Source organism: Nilaparvata lugens, chromosome 3, assembly GCF_014356525.2.
Source record: "Nilaparvata lugens isolate BPH chromosome 3, ASM1435652v1, whole genome shotgun sequence".
NCBI classification, from domain to species: domain Eukaryota; kingdom Metazoa; phylum Arthropoda; class Insecta; order Hemiptera; family Delphacidae; genus Nilaparvata; species Nilaparvata lugens.
Genome location: NC_052506.1, coordinates 48,399,539 through 48,422,315, shown reverse-complemented (window position 1 = coordinate 48,422,315; position 22,777 = coordinate 48,399,539). Strand labels below are relative to the sequence as shown.

The following is a 22,777-nucleotide window of genomic DNA, read 5'->3' as shown; positions in this document are numbered from 1 at the left end:
CATTCATTTTCGGTAACGAACCGAAAACGAACCGAACCGAATGAAACCGAAAGCGTGTGAAGCTATCCTAATTCTCTAGCATGCCATCTTCTATCAATCATATTGCTGTTATATCTCTGACTTACTAGGCTCTATCAGCAATTGAAGAAATGTTTGATCTCCTACATCTAGGAATCATTAGCCGGCACTCATTTTGCACTTGAATACATACTGAACTGCAGTTGGGCAATTTTTCGAAAAGGATTCAGACTAAAATTAATGCTTGGATTTAACTGAAAATATTAGGTTTGGAATAGAAACCGCTTAAGTATCTAACGTTACCCAATTCAAACAGAGCCTATTTAGGCCTATATCAGAAAATTGGATTCAACAGAAGTAGTTTACAAAATTTCTACTTGATGCTCTGATGTAGTAAAAAGTCGTTGTTACGACTAATGACTGATTGATTCTATTTATGGATAATAGCATATTTTCAAGTTTATTTTAACTGTAGAATAGTGTGCAAGTGAAGAAGACCAAAGACCTTAATGCTTATCAAAACCATTAAGATGTCCAGTAAAATTTTCTCATATTTTAAGAAATTAATTTATTATTTTAAATTATTTGATTTATTTATTAAACTTAATTAAGACCTTAATTTTCTATACCTATAGCTTTTTCTATATTTTTGAAATTAACATACTTACCATCATTAAATCGTCAATAACTAGAAAACTATTTGTCAAAATCGAATTTTAAAGACATCGAGGAATTTCCAATAAGATTCATATAATTTGTTTCGTTCTTTGACGTTTTTGAACTTTTAATAAAACCTCAAAGTTGAAAAAATACATTCATCAAATTCAAAGCCAAATTTCAGTTTTTTCTCAGGGTAAGAAATTATTTTCAATAATGGAGAAACTTTGCCATTTTATAAGCTTTCTAATGTGTATAAACTTGTTAATTTTAATAAAACATTTTTTGTTGCAAATTTCATGTAGAATCTGTCTTAGGGTACAACACACTGAAAGCGGAGTGGAGCGTGGCGTGGCGTTGAGGAGCGCCGTGAATGATATCATGTTAAGTAATGAGCTAAAGCACACTGGAAGCGTCCAGTGTGGTTGTACCCTTGGCGTGGCGTGGTCAGAGCGTTCATGATGCACACAGGAAGAGTCTAACACACAGGTCTGAGCGTCAAGCGTCAAGGGCCTAGAAAATGGCGTCTAGTTTGCAAGGACATTACTTTGTGAGAATAATTACTTTAAATTATTGGATATTAGCTAAGCCTGCTATAGTTTGTTTAAAATAAGTTGTGACTTGGCCCTCCATCCGAAAAAATTACAGGGTTGCCAAATCGTGTAAAATTGCAACTTTCTCAAATTTCCAATTCAACGTTAGAATTTTAGGAAGAATATCATCCCCGATATTCTAGTAGCACTAAAAAAGCTTCAGGGTTGAAGGATTAAAAGGAAATTTAATTTTTATGATAAAATTGGAAACATCGCGAAGATTTGTTTTTCTTTTGAATATCACTTCTCTCAGAATCATGGGGCGTCGTAATGCGTAATAATTTTATATCAAATTAACGGGGAGAATGTCTCCTTTCTATTAGTGTCTGGATAATTTTTATCCGACTCAAAGTTATTTTTTAATTAATGATTATGTTCATCAATGTCGAGACATTTCGAGCAGAAAACATGAAATTTTAGACATGCTAGAAACTTTTTTGTTTCAAAAGGTAAGTAGGTGGTGAAAGCGAGAAAGTTTCTCATAAAGAATTGAAATTATTCTTCCAATTGTCAAACGTACTCGGAAGAGCGTATTTTGGCCTATCAGGAGTTTCAAAGTCAAGGATAGCGGCTGAATGGTGTGCCTCCATGTGCTATCAATAGCTGGGATCAACGAATTCAAAATACAGAACGATTGAAAAATTCAGCAACTGCAAGCCAAATTATTATAAATAGTGAAAATGACAACCTGGCCTCGAATAATCCAAGCGGTGTTTCATTATACCCTTTCTAGAGACAATCAGCTGCTTGCGTTTGAAATAATTCAGTCAAATATCTTGTAAATTGCCATCTTTCAGCATACAATTTGGTACAAAATGCATACCATGCAGCCGATCTCCTAACTTTAAAATTCCTTGGAGACCAAAATACATTCTTCCGACTGATTTTGACAATTGGAAAAATAATTTAAATTATTTCTGAGAAACTTTCTCGCTTTCACCACCTACTTATCTTTTGAAACAAAAAAGTTTCTAGCATGTCGAAAATTACATGTTTTCTGCTCGAAATGTCTCGACATTGATGAACATAATCATTAATTAAAAAATAACTATAAATCGGATAAAAATTATCCAGACACTAATAGAAAGGAGACATTCTCCCCGTTAATTTGATATAAAATTATTTCGCATTACGACTCCCCATGATTCTAAGAGAAGTGATATTCAAAAGAAAAACAAATCTTCGCGATGTTTCCAATTTTATCATAAAAGTTAAATTTCCTTTTAATCCTTCAACCCTGAAGCTTTTTAAGTGCTACTAGGATATCGGGGATGATATGGTATTCTTCCTCCAATTCTGACATTGAATTGGAAATTTGAGAAAGTTGCAATTTTACACGATTTGTCAACCCTGTAATTTCTTCGGATGGAGGGCCAAGTCTCAACTTATTTTACACAAACTACAGGACAGAGTGGGTTAATGAAATTAACTTGAATCGTTGACTATTTGTTGAATATCACCATCTGTTTAATGTGTTAAGAAAGCATGAACCCGATTTTTTGAGTAGCCTACAACATGCGAATGTCAACTTTAACCTTTTTTCATATTTTGACGAGAGTGAAGCCTGATTTGGAAAAATAAGTCACTAATTGGAGGAATCCAATATCTGATAAAGAAAGACTTGTAATTAAAAATTAATCATAAAGTTTAAAAGTTTGTGTTTCTTCAATGGTTCTATTTTTTTAAATAACCCAATATTATTCGTTACAAATGGTAATTGAGTGGAATATTTCTAATTAATTTATTAATTCAACCCATATAAATTTTAAATTTATAGTTTTCATGTTTATTTTCGACTAAAATTTTATAAAAATTGTACACTTAACCTTATCTTGGACTTTGTCACCTATAAATTTGGAAGAAAAATAGCACAAGGACTACCTTATTTTATCTACCAATGTTATTACGTAAGTGCCATTTTCATTGTAGAAAAATAAATAAATAACACAAAGATAACCATATCACTAAGGTAAATAACACTAAGGTCATATTTCATAGAAATATGAATGAAATGGATTAGAATAGCCTTACTTTTGATTTAAAAGTGCAATAGATAAATGTTCTCTTTTGAATAATCAAATAATACAAATTACAGGGGAATTTGGGCAAACATTAAATTAATATACTAGTGAACTAGGGTGGGAAAATGTAGTAGAACAAGTGCATTATTATGTACATGAGTAAATCACTAGTATGTACATTATTAGGGCACTCGCACGTTGACGCTTTGACGCTCCGCTTGTAGACGCTCCAAAAATCAAACCAGCTTGTTCCAAAGTTTGACGCCAGGCTCCACTCTGCTCTGCGAGTCGACACTTCCAGTGTGTTTTAGCTCATTACTTGAAATGATATTGTTGATGACGGTCCTCAACGCTACGCCACACTCCGCTTTCAGTGAGGTTGTACCCTTAGGCTGTTACACCTTTCGTGGGACACTCTGTTTATTTTATACGGTAACTATTATAGCACTGCTTATTATATTTAGGTCTAATCCAAACTTATTGAACCTTTATTGATTTCTAATTATAATGTTTCAGGAGCTATACAACACTTATGAAGAGTGAAAATATGACTGCGAACACTACAAATGAAGATTATGATTCTGACGATTTTATGTGAAAACCCCATTGAAGCTGATTAATATGTACATAATTATGTTGCACTGTATTTACATTAGATAATAATGGGTTTATTTGTTAAGAATATTCTGTTTAAAAGCCATTTTCATTTTGAAAATGGAAAATAACCGTTCTATTCACAATTTATTCCAATCAAGGTTTACAATATTAAAAATGCAAATATTTCATTTTGTTTCCAATGGTTTCATTTGAGTTAGTAGCTTACAGTTCTACAGTGTATGCTGTAGTTCCTACTTGAATGTGAAATTGAACGAACAATGCATTTTCTTGGAAAAGTTGGTGTAAATAAATTATTGTAATTTGGAATCGTTATCTGTCGACAATCATTTTCGAAACCTTTGGATTAAAAACGATTACAGGTTGCTCTCAGGTGTTGCTACCATCTTGATAGACTTTATTTGTAGAGTTTAGAGTGCATGTGATTTGTTCTGCTCTAGTTGGATATCACTACCTGATACTGTATACTAATGGATGTATGTGTGGATAGTTGGTGGTCATTCGAAATTCTCTGAGATTACTTTGTATTGGTATAGGTATTCATCAACAGGCTTTGACCCGGGAAGTAAACGAGGGCAGTCTGACAAGTAGCCTACTCAGCCCCACCGCCCGATAGCGCTGTTGTTGTGAGATGAATTTACTATTGTTCAGTACATCCTTGTAGACGGATGTCAAAATTTCATTCATATTGGATTTGTAAAATTGATTCAACTGCATGTGGAAATGAACGCCTCAGCAGATTTTAGGGAAACGTAAAATCAGTTGGTGATTGGATTTTAGTCTTTGAAAGGGAAACTGCACAGAGTTTGAGGATCAATAATAGGTTGTTTGAGGGGGTGAAAAACTTAAGTTATATGGGTGTTGAATTGAATAAAGAAAATATGATGAGCACCAGTACTAAACAATAGTTATTTGTATATCTAGAGTGAAAAGTACAACTTTTTCTCCCTGTGAGAAAAAGTTTGAAGAGAAAATAGTCCTGAGGGAGAAAATAGCTACTTATGTATTAAGAGCATAATGCGTTAATTTATCGCTCGCGCATAACAGTTATCACGCAACGCGAAGCGGAGCGTGATAATTTTGCAAGAGTGATAAAGAAGCATTACGCGCGAATTACATACAAAATTTTTCTAAAACTGCCCAAACCTGTTAAATAACTTATATCTGGCAGAGTTAATAATAATTCGTCTCCACTGATATCCATCATGGCTGCAGAGTGCAGAACCGGTACAATTACCTACTTTTTAGGTTAAGATCTGACCTACTTTTGGCTGCTTATCATCAGCTGATTAGCGAGCGTAAAGAAACTCTTCTGCGCATGCGCAAATGATTAGGAGTGTAAAGAAAATCTACTGCGCATGTGCAGATGGTTAGCGAGCAAAAAAGTAGATTCTCCTCAGAAATAAGCTGTTTTACAAGGATAATTGAGTTTGTAAATTCTTTTTTATGTGCTGTTGTAGAAATAGTTATTTGTGCAACTAGTGCGCAAAGTGATAGTTTGCTGCACCGAAAGAAACGTTTACACCTGAGCCGTAGGCAAGAGCAGAATGGCTTCTTGAGTGCAGCAGAGGAACTTTGCGCACGTATCTCACATTGAATTTTTCCCACAGTTACCATTGAATATGAGAAGTGGTTGATTGAATGATTATGGGTAAAATGATGGCTGAAATCCATCAAATGTTGTGTGTGTGTGATGTTGTTATTAATAACAACCGTAATTCATTTAAAAATTAATAATCCAATTGAAGTTGAAAATTATCAGCCAAAGTTCTCATTTTTATTCATTCAACAATCAGAAAAAATACAGATGGAACAAAAAATTCACATTCAAAATACACGCCATAGCTTGTTGGCTGAACCGAGCTGCAAGATGGCTGAACACAACAAGATGTCTGAACCGACAAGCGCGCGACCTAGCGGGAAGAATCGTACCTAAGTTTGTTTCATCCAGCTAAAAATTACTGAAACACGATTCAGAAATTTAGACTTTTGCTCAAATTAACGAGAAAAATGTTGAAAGTAAACTGAAAAATATTTATAAAAATAGCATAGATAACAGAGAATATTTATTGCAGTATTGTAATGTTTTTTATTATTTTATTTATATGAATATCGAACGGTAATCATTTACCGTTCAAACCTCAAATTCGAATTTTACAATGTATATTTGCTACTTTTCTCATTTCTTGCAGTTGAAATAATAATATCAATAGAAAAGAACTATTATTTATTTATTAAATGATGGGAATTTGTAAATGATGATTATTTATTATGATTTAGATGAACATTATTCTTGTTTGGATTTCTAGATTGGGATTTTATCATAAATGTAGGGTAGCCATTGAAATTCTTTTTCCTACAGTTACCTTGAAAAGTGCCGATTCCTGCACTGATTACAGAACGCAAAGATTCACTTTTCCGCTCTAGTGCGGGAAAAATTTTTTCTGCACTCCAGATTTGCAACATGGCAACACAAAATAGTTGGTGGGTTAAATGGAGGATTAGTGCACCAAAACAAAAATTAAGTTGGTAACAATGACTGTGGTTAGATTTAGATAAGAATCTTTTCATGTAATAGAGCATACTACAGCAACATGAAGCTTCTAAAGAACGGGATCATCAGAAGAAGCACCAGGCTTAAGATTTATGAATCCCTTAATTATAAGACCAGTAGTGGTCCTATGGTTCTGAATCGTGGACTTTGACTAAGGAAGACAATCACAATCTAAGTGTATTCGAACGAAAGGTGCTTAGAAAAATCTACGGTCCTGTTGAAGAAGGAGAACTAATGCTGAACTTGAAACGATAATAAAAGGCCGTAGTATAGTACATACGCTTTATAAAGGTACAGGGACTCAGCTGGTTCAGACATGTTTACAGGATGAATGCAAACAGAATGCCAAAATAGTGTTCAAAGAGAAACTTCACTCGAGAAGGAATGAGGCAGACCGAAAAACAATGGAGATGCTTAGAGGAATGTTGGGGAGGAGGCTGAAGCCCACAATGGGCTGTAGAGCTAAAAGAATCACACAGCAAAATCATAAGATCGCTTGAATGCCGTGGACGGTGACCTCTCCTTTAATTGTAACTGTCAAAAATTGATCAACGAGCTTCAACAAAGTCGCACGTCAGTTTTTTTTTAATAAGCGACGTCAGGTGGGTGTCCCCAAACGGCTACCACGGGGACACAAGGAGAGTTAATTTATTGTTGATGCCGAATAATTGGGCCGATTGGATGCCAATTGCACAGAAAACGGACCCATTGGAAGAAAAATAGCACAAGGACTACCTTATTTTATCTACCAATGTTATTTACGTAAGTGCCATTTTCATTGTAGAAAAATAAATAAATAACACAAAGATAACCATATCACTAAGGTAAATAACACTAAGGTCATATTTCATAGAAATATGAATGAAATGGATTAGAATAGCCTTACTTTTGATTTAAAAGTGCAATAGATAAATGTTCTCTTTTGAATAATCAAATAATACAAATTACAGGGGAATTTGGGCAAACATTAAATTAATATACTAGTGAACTAGGGTGGGAAAATGTAGTAGAACAAGTAGTGCATTATTATTTACATGAGTAGATCACTAGTATGTACATTATTAGGGCACTCGCACGTTGACGCTTTGACGCTCCGCTTGTAGACGCTCCAAAAATCAAACCAGCTTGTTCCAAAGTTTGACGCCAGGCTCCACTCTGCTCTGCGAGTCGAAACTTCCAGTGTGTTTTAGCTCATTACTTGAAATGATATTGTTGACGACGGTCCACAACGCTACGCCACACTCCGCTTTCAGTGAGGTTGTACCCTTAGGCTGTTACACCTTTCGTGGGACACTCTGTTTATTATTATACGGTAACTATTATAGCACTGCTTATTATATTTAGGTCTAATCCAAACTTATTGAACCTTTATTGATTTCTAATTATAATGTTTCAGGAGCTATACAACACTTATGAAGAGTGAAAATATGACTGCGAACACTACAAATGAAGATTATGATTCTGACGATTTTATGTGAAAAACCCATTGAAGCTGATTAATATGTACATAATTATGTTGCACTGTATTTACATTAGATAATAATGGGTTTATTTGTTAAGAATCTTCTGTTTAAAAGCCATTTTCAAAATGGAAAATAACCGTTCTATTCACAATTTATTCCAATCAAGGTTTACAATATTAAAAATGCAAATATTTCATTTTGTTTCCAATGGTTTCATTTGAGTTAGTAGCTTACAGTTCTACAGTGTATGCTGTAGTTCCTACTTGAATGTGAAATTGAACGAACAATACATTTTCTTGGAAAAGTTGGTGTAAATAAATTATTGTAATTTGGAATCGTTATCTGTCGACAATCATTTTCGCAACCTTTGGATTAAAAACGATTACAGGTTGCTCTCAGGTGTTGCTACCATCTTCATAGACTTTATTTGTAGAATTTAGAGTGCATGTGATTTGTTCTGCTCTAGTTGGATATCACTACCTGATACTGTATACTAATGGATGTATGTGTGGATAGTTGGTGGTCATTCGAAATTCTCTGAGATTACTTTGTATTGGTATAGGTATTCATCAACAGGCTTTGACCCGGGAAGTAAACGAGGGCAGTCTGACAAGTAGCCTACTCAGCCCCACCGCCCGATAGCGCTGTTGTTGTGAGATGAATTTACTATTGTTCAGTACATCCTTGTAGACGGATGTCAAAATTTCATTCATATTGGATTTGTAAAATTGATTCAACTGCATGTGGAAATGAACGCCTCAGCAGATTTTAGGGAAACGTAAAATCAGTTGGTGATTGGATTTTAGTCTTTGAAAGGGAAACTGCACAGAGTTTGAGGATCAATAATAGGTTGTTTGAGGGGGTGAAAAACTTAAGTTATATGGGTGTTGAATTGAATAAAGAAAATATGATGAGCACCAGTACTAAACAATAGTTATTTGTATATCTAGAGTGAAAAGTACAACTTTTTCTCCCTGTGAGAAAAAGTTTGAAGAGAAAATAGTCCTGAGGGAGAAAATAGCTACTTATGTATTAAGAGCATAATGCGTTACTTTATCGCTCGCGCATAACAGTTATCACGCAACGCGAAGCGGAGCGTGATAATTTTGCAAGAGTGATAAAGAAGCATTACGCGCGAATTACATACAAAATTTTTCTAAAACTGCCCAAACCTGTTAAATAACTTATATCTGGCAGAGTTAATAATAATTCGTCTCCACTGATATCCATCATGGCTGCAGAGTGCAGAACCGGTACAATTACCTACTTTTTAGGTTAAGATCTGACCTACTTTTGGCTGCTTATCATCAGCTGATTAGCGAGCGTAAAGAAACTCTTCTGCGCATGCGCAAATGATTAGGAGTGTAAAGAAAATCTACTGCGCATGTGCAGATGGTTAGCGAGCAAAAAAGTAGATTCTCCTCAGAAATAAGCTGTTTTACAAGGATAATTGAGTTTGTAAATTCTTTTTTATGTGCTGTTGTAGAAATAGTTATTTGTGCAACTAGTGCGCAAAGTGATAGTTTGCTGCACCGAAAGAAACGTTTACACCTGAGCCGTAGGCAAGAGCAGAATGGCTTCTTGAGTGCAGCAGAGGAACTTTGCGCACGTATCTCACATTGAATTTTTCCCACAGAATGGCCACTTTTGATGCTGATGATCAATAAAGAAATCATCCATACAACATGATTCTTGATTCTGGATAATTCCAAGCATAAAGGAAGGTCAACTTCTTAAGATGGGTTTTCGTTCATACTTAACGAGCAGCCTAGACGACTACTCAAAAATACTTTCGACGATGTGTATATGTTCGTCAAAAAGACGACTACGTTCAGCTAGTCAAAATAGGAACTACATTATTCAAAACCATAAATCTTACCTACTCTCTCAGTTGATATCGAAAGTCATTCCATTTAATATTATAATATTGAAACTGAATGGTTTCTGTTTTTGTTTTGAATGGTTTCTGTTTTTGTTTTGAATGGTTGCTATTTTGACTAGACCGCATAAACGAAAACCTAACTTTAGGCTTAGCTTACAGACAGGTACCTAAGTGAAAACGAAAAGATGAATTAAAAAGCAACATTCCAGTTGTTTTCAACGAGTTTCGAGTACTTTAATTTCCGATAAGTTCAATACAATTAACAAGATGTTTTTAAATAAAATTGAGATAACTATTTTCTATTCCGATTACTTCAATTGTTAAATAAAATTAAATTTTAATGCACTCTAGATAGCCAAGATGATGAATAATAGATAGGAATCTGTCGTTTGTGAAATAAAATATAAAAACAAAACTTTGCTATCAGAGCTATATGGTTTTCCATGATTTCAAATCAAAACGGATTTATGGTAGGTAAACCGGGTGAGTTGAACACTTGGCAAAAAATAGCTAGAGTATTCAAACAGAACCGTTTTAATAAAGATAAAATATAATTAAAAATAGAAATTAAAATAATTATTACTTTAAAATCAATCTAATATACTCTTCCAACTTTTCAATATCTATTATTTTCGTAAGTAGAAATTACTCAAGTAGGGTACATGGTGAAATGTACTTTGTAATCTATCATACACATCATACAAGCAAGGTTATTTTAATACAATAATTAAACTGCCGAAAAATATTTTAGTATTAAATATAGAGGATTTACACTAATGATTCATTATGAAGAACCTAAGATGAATGAAACCAAACTGAAGTATAATAGCATAGAATAGTTCCCTTCGGATAGTCTTGACTTACTTAATTTGTTGCAAAACTTTTGGAAAAGTATAAAATTACTTTGGACTGTAAATAATAGCATGAGTTGTTAATGAAATGATTACAAATGAGTCATTTTATTGCAGAGAACTTTCAAGCGATTGTTTGCATGCTAATGAATTCAAAATGGTACGAATTGAAAAGTTCACACAAGGACGGGTTGCCTCTTACATTCAATATACCATATTAATTTATTGAAGATAATTACAATTATGAAGAAATTTAACAAGTTAGCCCAGTGTTAGAATGAGAATCAATAGAAAAAAGAAAACTTTTCTTGATTTGACAGCAATCAATATAATAAGAATTTTCTACACATATCTAGTTAATCTGATCAATATAGCACAGAGTACAAAAATATGTCTCTGGTCTTACAATACAACTGAAGTGTTGTAAAACACATAAATTTAGTATCTAGTCAATGCTTAATTATTAAGTTTCATAGATGTAGACCATAATATATTTCTCAGATTACGGTTTCAGAACTGTTACCAATACTCAAATATCGCCTAATAACCGGATGTTTACGATGATGAGTACTTTTTGTCCTAGTGCTGTTCTGTTTCAACCAGGAAAATAATAGTCAAGTCCAAAATTTAAAGAGGCAAAAAGATTGAATGGCTTTTTGAAATAACTGTCACTTTTAGGTCCACAGAGAACGAATGTACAATATTATAAATCAAACTTTATTGGTTCAAAACTTGAAGCCTTCGCTGGGTATGGTCGTGCTCGGATCAAACTGGAATCCGCCTTCTGAAGATTGCGGAACAATGCTACCGTCATCTTCAGCCTGCAATTCGACAAACACACAAGTCATCAATTTTTAACAACAGCCATTCATAACAGCAGCCACCAGAATTTAAAACTATTCAAGAATTTAAAACTATCTATTAATATTATGAACTCGTGCTTTGCTTACCAGCACAACTCATGATTTACTCTATCTCTGACACAAAAATGGTAAATAAAATTGGAAAAATGGAAAATACAGTAATTTATTTAATACCTTCTGGTACGTACTTCTATTGAAGTAAACTGTGAATTAATTTTTAAATGTCACGAAAAACAATGAGAGAAGTGGATGGAGTCTTTAATCAGCAGTTAACCATGTTTAGATTTAATAGGCGTACGTTCAACTGGGCCTGGAAGTAATTGTTTTCGAGTAAAACAACTAAAATTTATCTCTGCTAATTTAAGCGGCTATCTTGTTATCGAGGTGGTTCCTGTGCTGTCGACTCATTATCATGGATTTTCTAATTATACTAGTCCTAAAGAATATATTCTTCAATTATAGTTGATATTGTATAAATATCAAAATCACTCCTGGCAAGAGACAGCCCCAATTAGAATAAAAATGCACGAATTTAAGACATTGAAAATTATACACTAGGTTTTCACTTTCAAGCTGGATAATTGAAATTATTCAAACTACAAATAAAATTATTGAATTATTCATAATTAAAATTATTATAGCCTTCAAATGGATGTTGATAAGCTAAGTGTATGGTGTATGAATAATGGCCTTAGAATAAATATAGCTAAATGCAAAACTTTATCATTTTCCGGCAGGTAGCTTCACACAGATGCATCTATAAATAGTATTGATGGTATACCGTTGGAGGAGGTAGAGTCTTTTAAGGACCTGGGTGTGATTTAAAGCTCTGATTTTACATTCAATAAACATATAGACCTTTTGTGTAACAGAGCCAATCAGCAGATGGGGTTTATCCTGAGAACATGTTCACCTTTCAATGATGTCTCACCCATAATATTTCTGTATAAATCTCTTGTCAGAAGTATTCTTGAGTATGCATCTGAAATTTGGAGCCCTTATTGTAATGATCAAGTACTACTTTTGGAGCGTTTACAAAATAAATTTTTAAGGTACATGTACTTCAGGAAATTCAATTCTGACACTCTGAGAATTATGTTCCAATTGAAATCATTAAAAACAAGACGAGATGTCAAGTCTTTAATTTTCCTTTAATAGCTTATTAAATAATAAAATAGATTCCCCATATTTGCTTTCATATGTCAATATTTATATATCTACCATATCACGTCGCTCCACTTTCTCTTTTTTTTTTGTGCCCCGTTCCAGAACTGTGAGTCACTATAATTCTCCGGTCAACAGAATTCAAAGACTTTTCAACTGTTTCTCTGGGCAACTGGACATCTTCTGGTTCTCTCGTGGAAAATTTTATAGAATATTAAACAGTCTATTGTGAGATGTCCTTGCTCAGTCGTGTTGTCGATTATTTGTTGCTGTATATAGGTGTGTATCTATTGCACTGTGTACTCGTACTTCTTACTCATTCTGTTGCTTCATTGTTTTTTGTTATAGTATTAATGACGTTTATCGACTTGTTATATTTTTATTGACGTTTCCTATTGTATTGTTATTGCTTTAATGGAATAAAAGTAATCTTATTCTTAATAATATTACAGTATCACATAACAGATCACAGTATCAGTTCAGAATTCATTGAGAGAAGACGTAGTTCGATCGAGCTCCCTTATCAGCTTATCCAACGGGCCTACTTTTCGTTCAGTTAAATCATGAGTAATTGCGTCAAATGTTCGAAATCGGTTTCTAGAAACTCAAAGGATAGATAAAATCGAATGTGAAATGTGTCGAGTGTTCTATCACGGGTCGTGTGTGGGGTTGAACGAGACTGAATTGAGTGTTCTGGCGGAGCAGGGAAGATCTTGGTTGTGTTCGCCGTGCAATCGTAAGAGTCGATTAAGCCGTAGTTTGAGCGACACCGGTGTGAATGATTCCGAGGACGTTAAGGAAATGATAAGGTGAAAAAAATTGATAGCGGGCTTAAGCGTCTAGAAAATGATCTCGGAAGTTCACTTAATACGTGTCACGAGAAGTTAGACGAGAACTCTCAATTGTTGATGGCTCAGAAGGCGATTATTCATAAGCAGAATGAACTCATTGATTCTCTGCGTCAAGAAAACCAAAACCTTTCCAAGCGAGTGAGTGAATTGTCGGAGCGTCTTGATGACGCTGAGCAGTACTCCAGATCTAACACCCTGGAGATTTTCGGCGTTCCTACCTCTCAAAATGAAGACGTGACGCAGACTGTTATTGGTGTGGGTAAAGCGTTGGACTTGAAAATAACAGAGGATATGATTGATGTATGTCATCGCTTGAAGCCGCTAAATAACCGGCCGTCATCGGGGATAATCTTACGCTTCGTTCGCCGTACAGTGAAGGAGGCGTTTTTATGATCTAAAAAAAGGCTGGAGCAAATTTTTCTGTCCGATTACGAGATTTGACAGAAATAGCTGAAAAGTGGAAAATGAGCCGAAAATACGAGGTTTTTGGGCCACCTTGTATCTAGCACAAGGAAATTTTGCATGAAGAAATTGGTTCTGGACTTCTCTTATGTACCCAAATAATATACTAAAAAATCAGATCTACAATATAAATTGCAAGCACATCCCCTTTTTTATGTCTATATTGACTGGACTAGTTGGGAATATCACAAAATTCCACTGAACAAAAAGTGTAGAGAATTTATAGAGCTTCATTTTTGAATCGTTAGTTATGTCGGTTGAACGCATTGTTCTCAAGATCTGAGCGTGGAAGATAAACGCTAAAAAATGAAACTTTTAAACCACCCTCATCCCCTTAGCACATGAGTTAGGAATGGGGACTTTTGATATGTTCTCCTCCTAACTAGTCTCAACAAAGCTGCAAAGTCAAAAATTTTGTTTAAAATATTCCCTCCAAATTCCTTTTGAATTGGACTATTGTTGCTATAATGGAGATTTCACACTCCTAAAGCTGCTGCAAAAGGTGTAGGGAAATTCGTAAAAGTGTAAAATTATACATAAAATTGAAGAGAATTCAATGCTCTATGAGCTCATAATCAATATGGATTTTCCCATATATTTTTGAAAAGTTATGAGAGCAAAAATAGAAAAAAAATTGTTGGCAAACGTGTTTTTTTTTCAAAAATGTCACACCTTCAAGAGCGGATATCTCGAAAACTAGAGGAGATATAAAAAAGTTGTAGGATAAAATATTGTAGGAAATTATGTAAGCTTTGATTTGTTATATGACAGTCAAGTTCTTAAGATACATAGTTTTTGAGTTTTATGCGAGAAACCAAAAATCGGTACCTTTAAACCACCCCCAACCCCTTAGAACAGGGGGTAGGGGTGGGGACTTTTGATATGTTTACCTCCTTACTACCCTAAACAGAATTGCGGGGTCAAAAATTGTCTTCTCAACATTTCCCTCTATACCCTTTTTTGAGCATTCATTGCCTGGACTATATTTTGAATATTTTTTTTCTAAATTAGTGCTAGCTTTTTTTTCAAGGAAACTTCAAAAACCCGAGTCAATTGGGAACGATTCCTTTCTTGATTATCAAATTATCAGATAATCCAGATAGTTTGATTATCCGGATAAGGTCCGGTCCAATTATCCGGTAATCCGCTAATCCGAATTATAGATGTTCTACTGTAACCCGAACATAGTTTATTTTCTAAGATAATTGGCAAGAGACTGAAACCCTTCTGTGAGAGGAAAAACTAGATTATTAGTGTGGCTTTAGGAAAGACAGATCGTGCACAGATCATGTATTCACAATAAGAAATATAATTTATTTATTCATATGACTTTTATTGGCAGAGAGATCCTTTTGGATGTTCTGCCTTGCTGTATTACCCAATGTCATTTCCCATTTACACTCAGATTTATAGGTTATATATTGGGTTCTTCAAGTTTTCTCACAAAAAAATTACACTTTCACTTCCTTAGTTTGTATTTTATGAAATTTAAAATTAAGAGAACTTTTTACTAAACACAAAGTCACTTTAAAAAAAACAAACAAATATAAAATTTTGATGATAATAGATAGAAGCTGAAAAAATCACAAATTTTCCATGGCAACACACAAAGAAATATAATGAAAAAATGCTACGAATATAACATTAATCTGCATCAACTCTACATATAATGAAAAAGTGCTACGAATATAGCATTAATCAGCATCAACTCTACATAGACTACCGGCAGGCGTTTGATAGCATGAAGAGAGATAGTCTATTTCAGACTGTAAGGGCAGTTTGCAGTCAAAGCTTAAACTCGATTTAATCAGCTGGTGGCTTAAACTCAAAATGAAACACATTATAACAAACTAGACTTGATACGGACTTAATCCAGTTTAAAATGAAAGTTAGTTTAAACTGCCACTGTGCAAACGGCCCTTAGAGTTTGGAATTCCATTAAACTCATACATCTTACTAAAAGACACTCCACCAAACAAATTTTATAGAGAAAATAGGCCTTCAAAGAAAGCTCACAAGCATTTTCTCAGCAAACATAGACCTTAGACAAGGAGACGTATTATCTACGTTGTTCAATCTAAGCCTTGAAGAAGTCATCAGAAAAATAAATGTAATCCCAGGAGGTTCAATAATGAATGGAATGTTTCGGCATATGCAGATGACGTGGTCCTGATTGCAAGGAATAGACAAAACATTAGAGGAAGCATTCAGACAACTCAACGAAGGATCGGCACACCTCGGGCTCTCAATAAATGAAGGTAAAACTAAATATTTGAAAAGCAGCAGAACCCATCACACTAGTGAAAGATTTTTTTGAAGTTGGCAATTATCGTTTTGGAAAGTTGAGCAATTTCAAATATCTCGTCAATAAGGTTGAGACTGACATAAAAGCAAAACTAGCTGCCACAAACAGATGCTATTATGCTCTGATCCAATATTTAAGAACCAAAATCCTGTCCAGAAAAGTATTATATGAAACAGTCATAAAGGCAGTTGTGTTGTATGGAGGAGAGACATGGGTTTTAACAAAGAAAGCTGAAGATCTATTAAATATTTGGGAACGAAAGTTTTTGAGAAGGATATTTGGCCCAGTACATGTTAATGGTGAATGGCGAATACGAGCAAATTAAGAGCTGCGAGATCTGTACCGGAAATGACAAATTGTTGAAGAGATAAAAGTGAGGCGTTTGAGTTGGCTGAGACAGGTTGAGAGGATGTGTGAATCAAGAGTTGTAAAAAAGGTCTTCAGAAACAACCGAGGAGGGAGAAGGCTGAGAGGTCGTCCGGGAAAGCGTTGGCTGGAGGATGTGGAGGACGATATTAGGAAGCTGGGTGTCAGGGGATGGAGATGTAAGGCTGCCGATAGAGATGATTGGAGAGGCTTTTTAAAAGAGGTCAAGGCTCTGAATGAGCTGTAGCGCCAAGGAGTAAGTAAGTAAAGTACTGTAATCTGCATATATACTGCATCTTTTTCTGTGGTAGAACTTCTACTAAGAAATGAAAAGATGTTATAAAAAGCTTGCCAATAACACTCACCTCGAAGTATTGTTCAATCAAATGATATGCCAGTTTATAGATTTCCTCATTCTCGTGGCTTTGGAGGGTCTCGATTTTATCCAGACCTGCAATGAATATGACAGTACATTTAATAAGGCACATACAATTGATAAACTGATTCAAGTTGGGTAAGTTTAAATAATTTGATCACGGTCAATATCAAGATATCTCTATTCCTAGATGGAATAGTGCTGGAAACACTGTCTAAATCTGCTGTCTAAACCACTGTCTAAACACTAAATCTGCTGGAAACACTGTCTAACATTGTCTAATATCCAGTTATTGTCTAAAGTATATTGCATAAAATTGAAAATCATTTCAAATAAATATAAATTTAAGATAAATTCCACTTTACAGTGGCTTTTAAATTCCGTGCGACTGACCTTAAATGATATGATAAATTATGTGGTAGCGTGACTTCCATCCAACGCAGTATTAATGTTTACTACTTTTAGTTGAATATCAAGGGTTCTAGCTTTAAAATAATTTCTCAGATTTACCATAATCTACTTACCATAGTCTAATTAATCTTTCAATTTCAATCCTATAATTATTATAGAATAAATCTTGATTACGCATTAGAATTAACACTAGTGAATACAGTAAGACTTAGAATGATCCAAACCCCAGAACACTAAAAAATATAAATTTAAAAGATATATAAAAAATAGCAATTTTATATTTAATCGGTACTGGTGCTCATGAGAACATAATATTAGTTTTATGAACTAGACACATTTTGTGTTGTAAATTACTGCATTATTGTGCTACACATACACACTTCAAATTGTGCTTGTTTGTAAAGATCCAATTCCTAAGCGAGAACTGTAGCTGCGCTGTATTAACGGTAGTAGTCAGTTACTGTATATAATTGTAGACTATATACTATTACTGCGTAGAGTCGTCATTCAGGAATTGTACCTCAAGACCACGGTAGATAAATAACAGGTGTAACGCTCGCCATCTGATCAGAGCTTTTTATGGTCGTTTTTATTTTGCGTGTCACACGTGCCCTGTTTCAATATTTTACACATGCTCTCTTATAGGAGATAGAAACTATCCTCTTATAGGAGATAGAAGATTAAGTTTCTATCTCCTATAAGAGAGCATGTGTAAGATATTGAAACAGGGCACGTGTAAAAAGCTCTGATCAGATGGCGAGCGTTACACCTGCCTGCGTTATTTATATTTATATATATATATATATATATATATATATATATATATATATATATATAAGCGAAATGGCACTCACTCACTCACTCACTGACTGACTGACTCACTCACTCACTCGCAGAACTAAAAATCTACCGGACCAAAAACGTTCAAATTTGGTGGGTATGTTCAGTTGGCCCTTTAGAGGCGCACTAAGAAATCTTTTGGCAATATTTTAACTCTAAGGGTTGTTTTCAAGGGTTTAAAGTTCGTCTTTTAGCATGTATATTCTTCTTTTCCCAATCTCTTAATTATAATTGAAATTTCCATATCATATGTTACTATAGAACTATAATCTAGATAGAGTACCTCTTCGAAACAGTTGTTAACTGGCAACTAAATTAATAATTTTGTCAGGTTCAATCCTGGGAATATTATATTACTAGCCGTCAGGCTCGCTTCGCTCGCCATATCCGTTTAGCCAGACGTTTAGTCTGGAACCCCGACTGGATTGTCCTAACATATGATAAAAATGCTCAAACGAAAAATGCAGGCGAGCGAAGCGAGCCTGCTGATCTCATTCTTGGACGATCCAGTCGGGGGTCCAGGGGGCGGAGCCCCCTGGCTAGACGGATATGGCGAGCGAAGCGAACCTGACTGCTAGTCTTATATAAATTATGAAATAACTCATGAATCACATTTTATTCCAAGAGAAGCTAGTAATAGCAATCTTCTACAGGAAAATAGGATAAGTAGGCTACAATTAGAATTCATCATTAATATAATTTATGTATTGGATTTGAAATTTGCCGCTCATCATTATCTCTACTTTTCCATATGAACTCAATTCATCATTCAAATTTACAGTTTGCTTTCTAATAATCAATCTCAAGATGTGTCCTGAACTTATAAACTAGGATTATTAAATTTATAATTTCATTTTTCATGAATGATACATTTATATTCCAAATATTTGTTAGAAAATGCGATAAGGAGAAGAAGAAGATGTACTGGAATCTGTCTAGATATGGGCGGCATATGCAAATCAACTACGCCATTACAGTGCATACATTACATTTATGATGAACTATAATTTATTGTACTCATCATATTTTTCCTGTAAAGAGTTGCTATTTCCAGCTTCTCTTAGTGAAAAGTGAGTTATTTCATTATTTATAGAAGATAAGTTTCTACTTCCTATAAGGGAACATGAAGTAAATCTCTTGGTAAATGGTATTTACTATTCTAATGTAGTATCAGTAACAGTAGTATCTCCGATAAGAGAAAATACAAGATGCGTCAGAAAAACTTATTATTTGAAAGGTCAATAGAAACAAAAGTACTTTAGTTATTGTTCTAAACTTTTTTTTATATGAGAATACTAGTTCCCAATTTTTTTTAATGCAGTCTTGAAAATGACTTCTTTCAGATCAATGGCGACCCCCATTGCGCATACTGATGACCTTGATTTTTGAAATTTGTATACACTCGTTGCAGTATATCAATCGGTATGTTGGCAATGGCGTCGCGCATGTTGTGCTTGAGGCGTGCTATGGTCCGTGGTCGATCGACATAAACCAGGGACTTTAAATAACCCTATAAAAATCACATTGAGGAAACGCATGTGGAAATGAGCCTCGTCAATGAAAAAAATGACCGCGTCTTAAGGCAAGTTGTTAATCAGCATATCACATGCATGACGGTTTGCATTTTGACGGTTAACAAAATCGCGTTCAGTCAATTCTTGAACAACAGCCAATTTATAGGGATGAAATTGAAGGTCTTCATGGAAAATTCGTCGAACAGTGGAATCAGAAATCGCAATAGCAGCTGCGTGTTTGCGAGCCGAACGCCGGGGAGAACGCACAACTGACTGCCTCACTCTTTCGATATTTTTCTGGAGTTCTGTTGTTCGTTGAAGTCCATTTTTGGGTTTAGCGACACTTCCACACTCCCGAAATGAGTTAACCGACGACAGAATCGAATTATGGCCAGGAACGAGTTTGTGAAGAGGAATTTCAAATCGAGCGCGGAAGGCAAATTGCGTAGCAATAACAAGTGACCGAACATTAGAAAAGTAGCTCTCAACTGCGAAGACCCGCTGATCTCTAGACCAGATCATGATGGCTACTTACTTGAGGGAGGATAAATTTAGGAACTTCCTCCTTCAGATGCGCCCTCCTGCTCCTCTACACGACCAATTCATCGCGCGGGAATTTTTTCAAATACCGTAAGTAAGATTTCTCTGGCGCACTTGTATATAGAAATTGAAACTGGGAGCGTGTGATGACACGAGAAATAAAATTTACCATCAAAATCTGTGATCAGCTGACGAGCGTTCATAGCTGCCTCAATATTGCATTATACCTAGATTGAAATCGTTGAATGGTTGGATGACTATGTTTGCACTCACCACCGCATTCCTCAATCATATTGGCAAGGGCTTCGGCATGCGTTCCGGCCAGTTTGAGCATGTTGCTGATGCCATCGAGGACAACCTGGATGACCTGGGCGTCCTTGCAAGCGAGCAGAGCGCAGAACGGCGGAATCACCCCTTCTTGGATCATCCGGCCCACTTGCTCCCGGTTGCCACTGATCGTCAGGTTGCTTATGGCCCACGCAGCTTCCTTCTGTGTCTGGAATTCACCCTGCAACACAACAACAAACGCGTTCCAATTCAATGACATCAACAATCTACATCAACAGCCTTCAAAAATACATATCATATATTTCAAACAAATTAAATCAATACAACAATATATCTTATACATATTTGCATATGCACTCATTGGCCAACAACTAATTTAAAATATTCAAAGATAATCGATAATTAAAAAAAAACATGATAGAATTTAGAGCACCTGATCCAGCATTGTCATGAAAAGCAGTACCGTAACAGAAAAACACAAAAATTACATAGAAAAAATTGTATGTACTACAGAAACAGCTTACACATTCCAATTATCTTGGAGTGACAATGTAAAAGTGTATCTGTACTGGAAAGCAGTGAATATTGTCAAAAAATCTACAATTTGAACAATAATTCACAAAGTATACTTTTTCACCAAAAGTCTTGAGAAAAAAGAAAAATATGAAACTGTGTATCTTTTTATCAACAAACATACTATGGAAACCGAGTAATTTCGATATGGAGGAGTAATTATTCGAACAAAGACTACTCACTTTGCTGAGATTTTCGATTATTTTGGGTAATAGATCGGCATCAATTACAGCTTGGACTTGATGTTGATTTCCAGCTGTTACGTTGGAAAGGAACCAAACTGCTTCCTGAAAGTAAGAAATGTTGGAATTAGCATTGAAGGAAAAAACCAGATGCTATAATCCTATACTATTAAACGAGCAACTTCTGTTTAGATGTTTATATGTTTATATTTCACCGGATCTCGAAAACGGCTCTAACGATTCTCACGAAATTCAGAACATAGTAGGTTTATAATATAAAGATTCGATTGCACTGGGTCTCATCCTTGGGAAAACTCGCTGAAGGACATTAAAAGGATAATTATTATTCATCCTTGGAAAAACAGCTGATAATTAATTTCGTCGTCTGTTGGTGATGGAAGTGAGTGAGCGAGTTCATGTGTGTGGGACTGTGTCAAAATTATGACTCAGCTGTTGAACTTTATTTACTTGGGGGGGGGGGAAACTAAGGATACTCCTTGAACTATTTCTCTCCCAAATTTAGATAACATTTTAAAAGTGCAAAATAGGGTTATGACTTCACTTTACTTTTTGTAATCATTCAATCAGGTACCTACTTAGTGCCGGTTGCAAAAAAGCCGGGTTATTTTCAATCCTGATTAATTCCAGTAGATCCACCTTTTTGAAATGGTCTTCTCTGATTTGGTTCACGTGAAATTAATCATCATAAAAAATCAGTTGAACATCCATTTTATTGCTGAGTCTTCTACTTCGATTGAGGGAATTTTGCTGTATTCTGTCCTTCTTCGTTATATTCCTTTCTCGTTCTATTGAGGGAAATTATTGTCGTCCCCACCACGTCCTTTGTAATTTGGTATTTTTTATTGGCTTCATTTCTAAGCCTGATACCTATTTTTTGAGCCTGATTCGGTCGACTTGGAGACCTGAACGAGAGACCGCTTCTAGATTCCGTAGAGTACAGACATTATTTTCTGAGTTGATTTATCTCTTATCTGACTGAATCATGTCTTTTCCAGACAGTTTTCCATTCTCTCCTGGAGACTAAAGTTATTTATTATTATTGGAAATAATTTATCCGATCAGTTTTGAAATCGCTAATCTTTTTATTAAATTATTAATGGCGTAGTTACTATTTAGTATGTTATTTATTCTAGCATTACTAAGTAGTTGTGACTTGTGTTGCAGTTTTTTTTGTTTTGTTTGTGTGTGTGTGTATTCTTGAATATTCATTCATTCGAGGATCGAGCTGTAAATATGCCTTGCTGTCGAACGAGGGCTGACGAATTCGCCGACCGAGATGGCCGGTGATATCGGACATCTGACCTTGCAGTGCGGGGCTGAAAGACGATCTTCAATCTGACGCAACTAGCCCGATGCCTGGAGGCCAT

General features: G+C 35.0%; 2 protein-coding genes across 4 annotated transcripts in view; one reads left to right on the top strand and one right to left on the bottom strand.

The window, feature by feature from the left end:
* LOC111043604 (coiled-coil domain-containing protein 25) overlaps positions 1 to 8,262 on the top strand; it is a 33,735-nt gene extending 25,473 nt beyond the window's left edge. Inside the window, exon 6 of one of the 3 annotated variants that reach the window (XM_022328590.2) lies at positions 7,855 to 8,262. In XM_022328590.2, coding sequence (XP_022184282.2) covers positions 7,855 to 7,936 — 82 coding nt within the window. In that variant the 3' untranslated portion in view covers positions 7,937 to 8,262. Of the gene's footprint in view, positions 1 to 3,805; positions 4,220 to 7,854 lie in introns of those variants that run through there. The other 2 variants (XM_039423914.1, XM_039423915.1) reach the window with 2 other exon arrangements.
* A 1,744-nt stretch (positions 8,263 to 10,006) lies between these two features.
* The window catches only part of LOC111043605 (importin subunit alpha-3), a 30,004-nt gene continuing 17,233 nt past the window's right edge, over positions 10,007 to 22,777 (bottom strand). Inside the window, exons 8-11 of the mRNA XM_039423909.1 lie at positions 21,390 to 21,494; positions 20,620 to 20,854; positions 17,031 to 17,116; positions 10,007 to 11,475 (exon numbers count right to left, since the gene is read on the bottom strand). Coding sequence (XP_039279843.1) covers positions 11,380 to 11,475; positions 17,031 to 17,116; positions 20,620 to 20,854; positions 21,390 to 21,494 — 522 coding nt within the window. The 3' untranslated portion in view covers positions 10,007 to 11,379. The remainder of the gene's footprint in view (positions 11,476 to 17,030; positions 17,117 to 20,619; positions 20,855 to 21,389; positions 21,495 to 22,777) is intronic.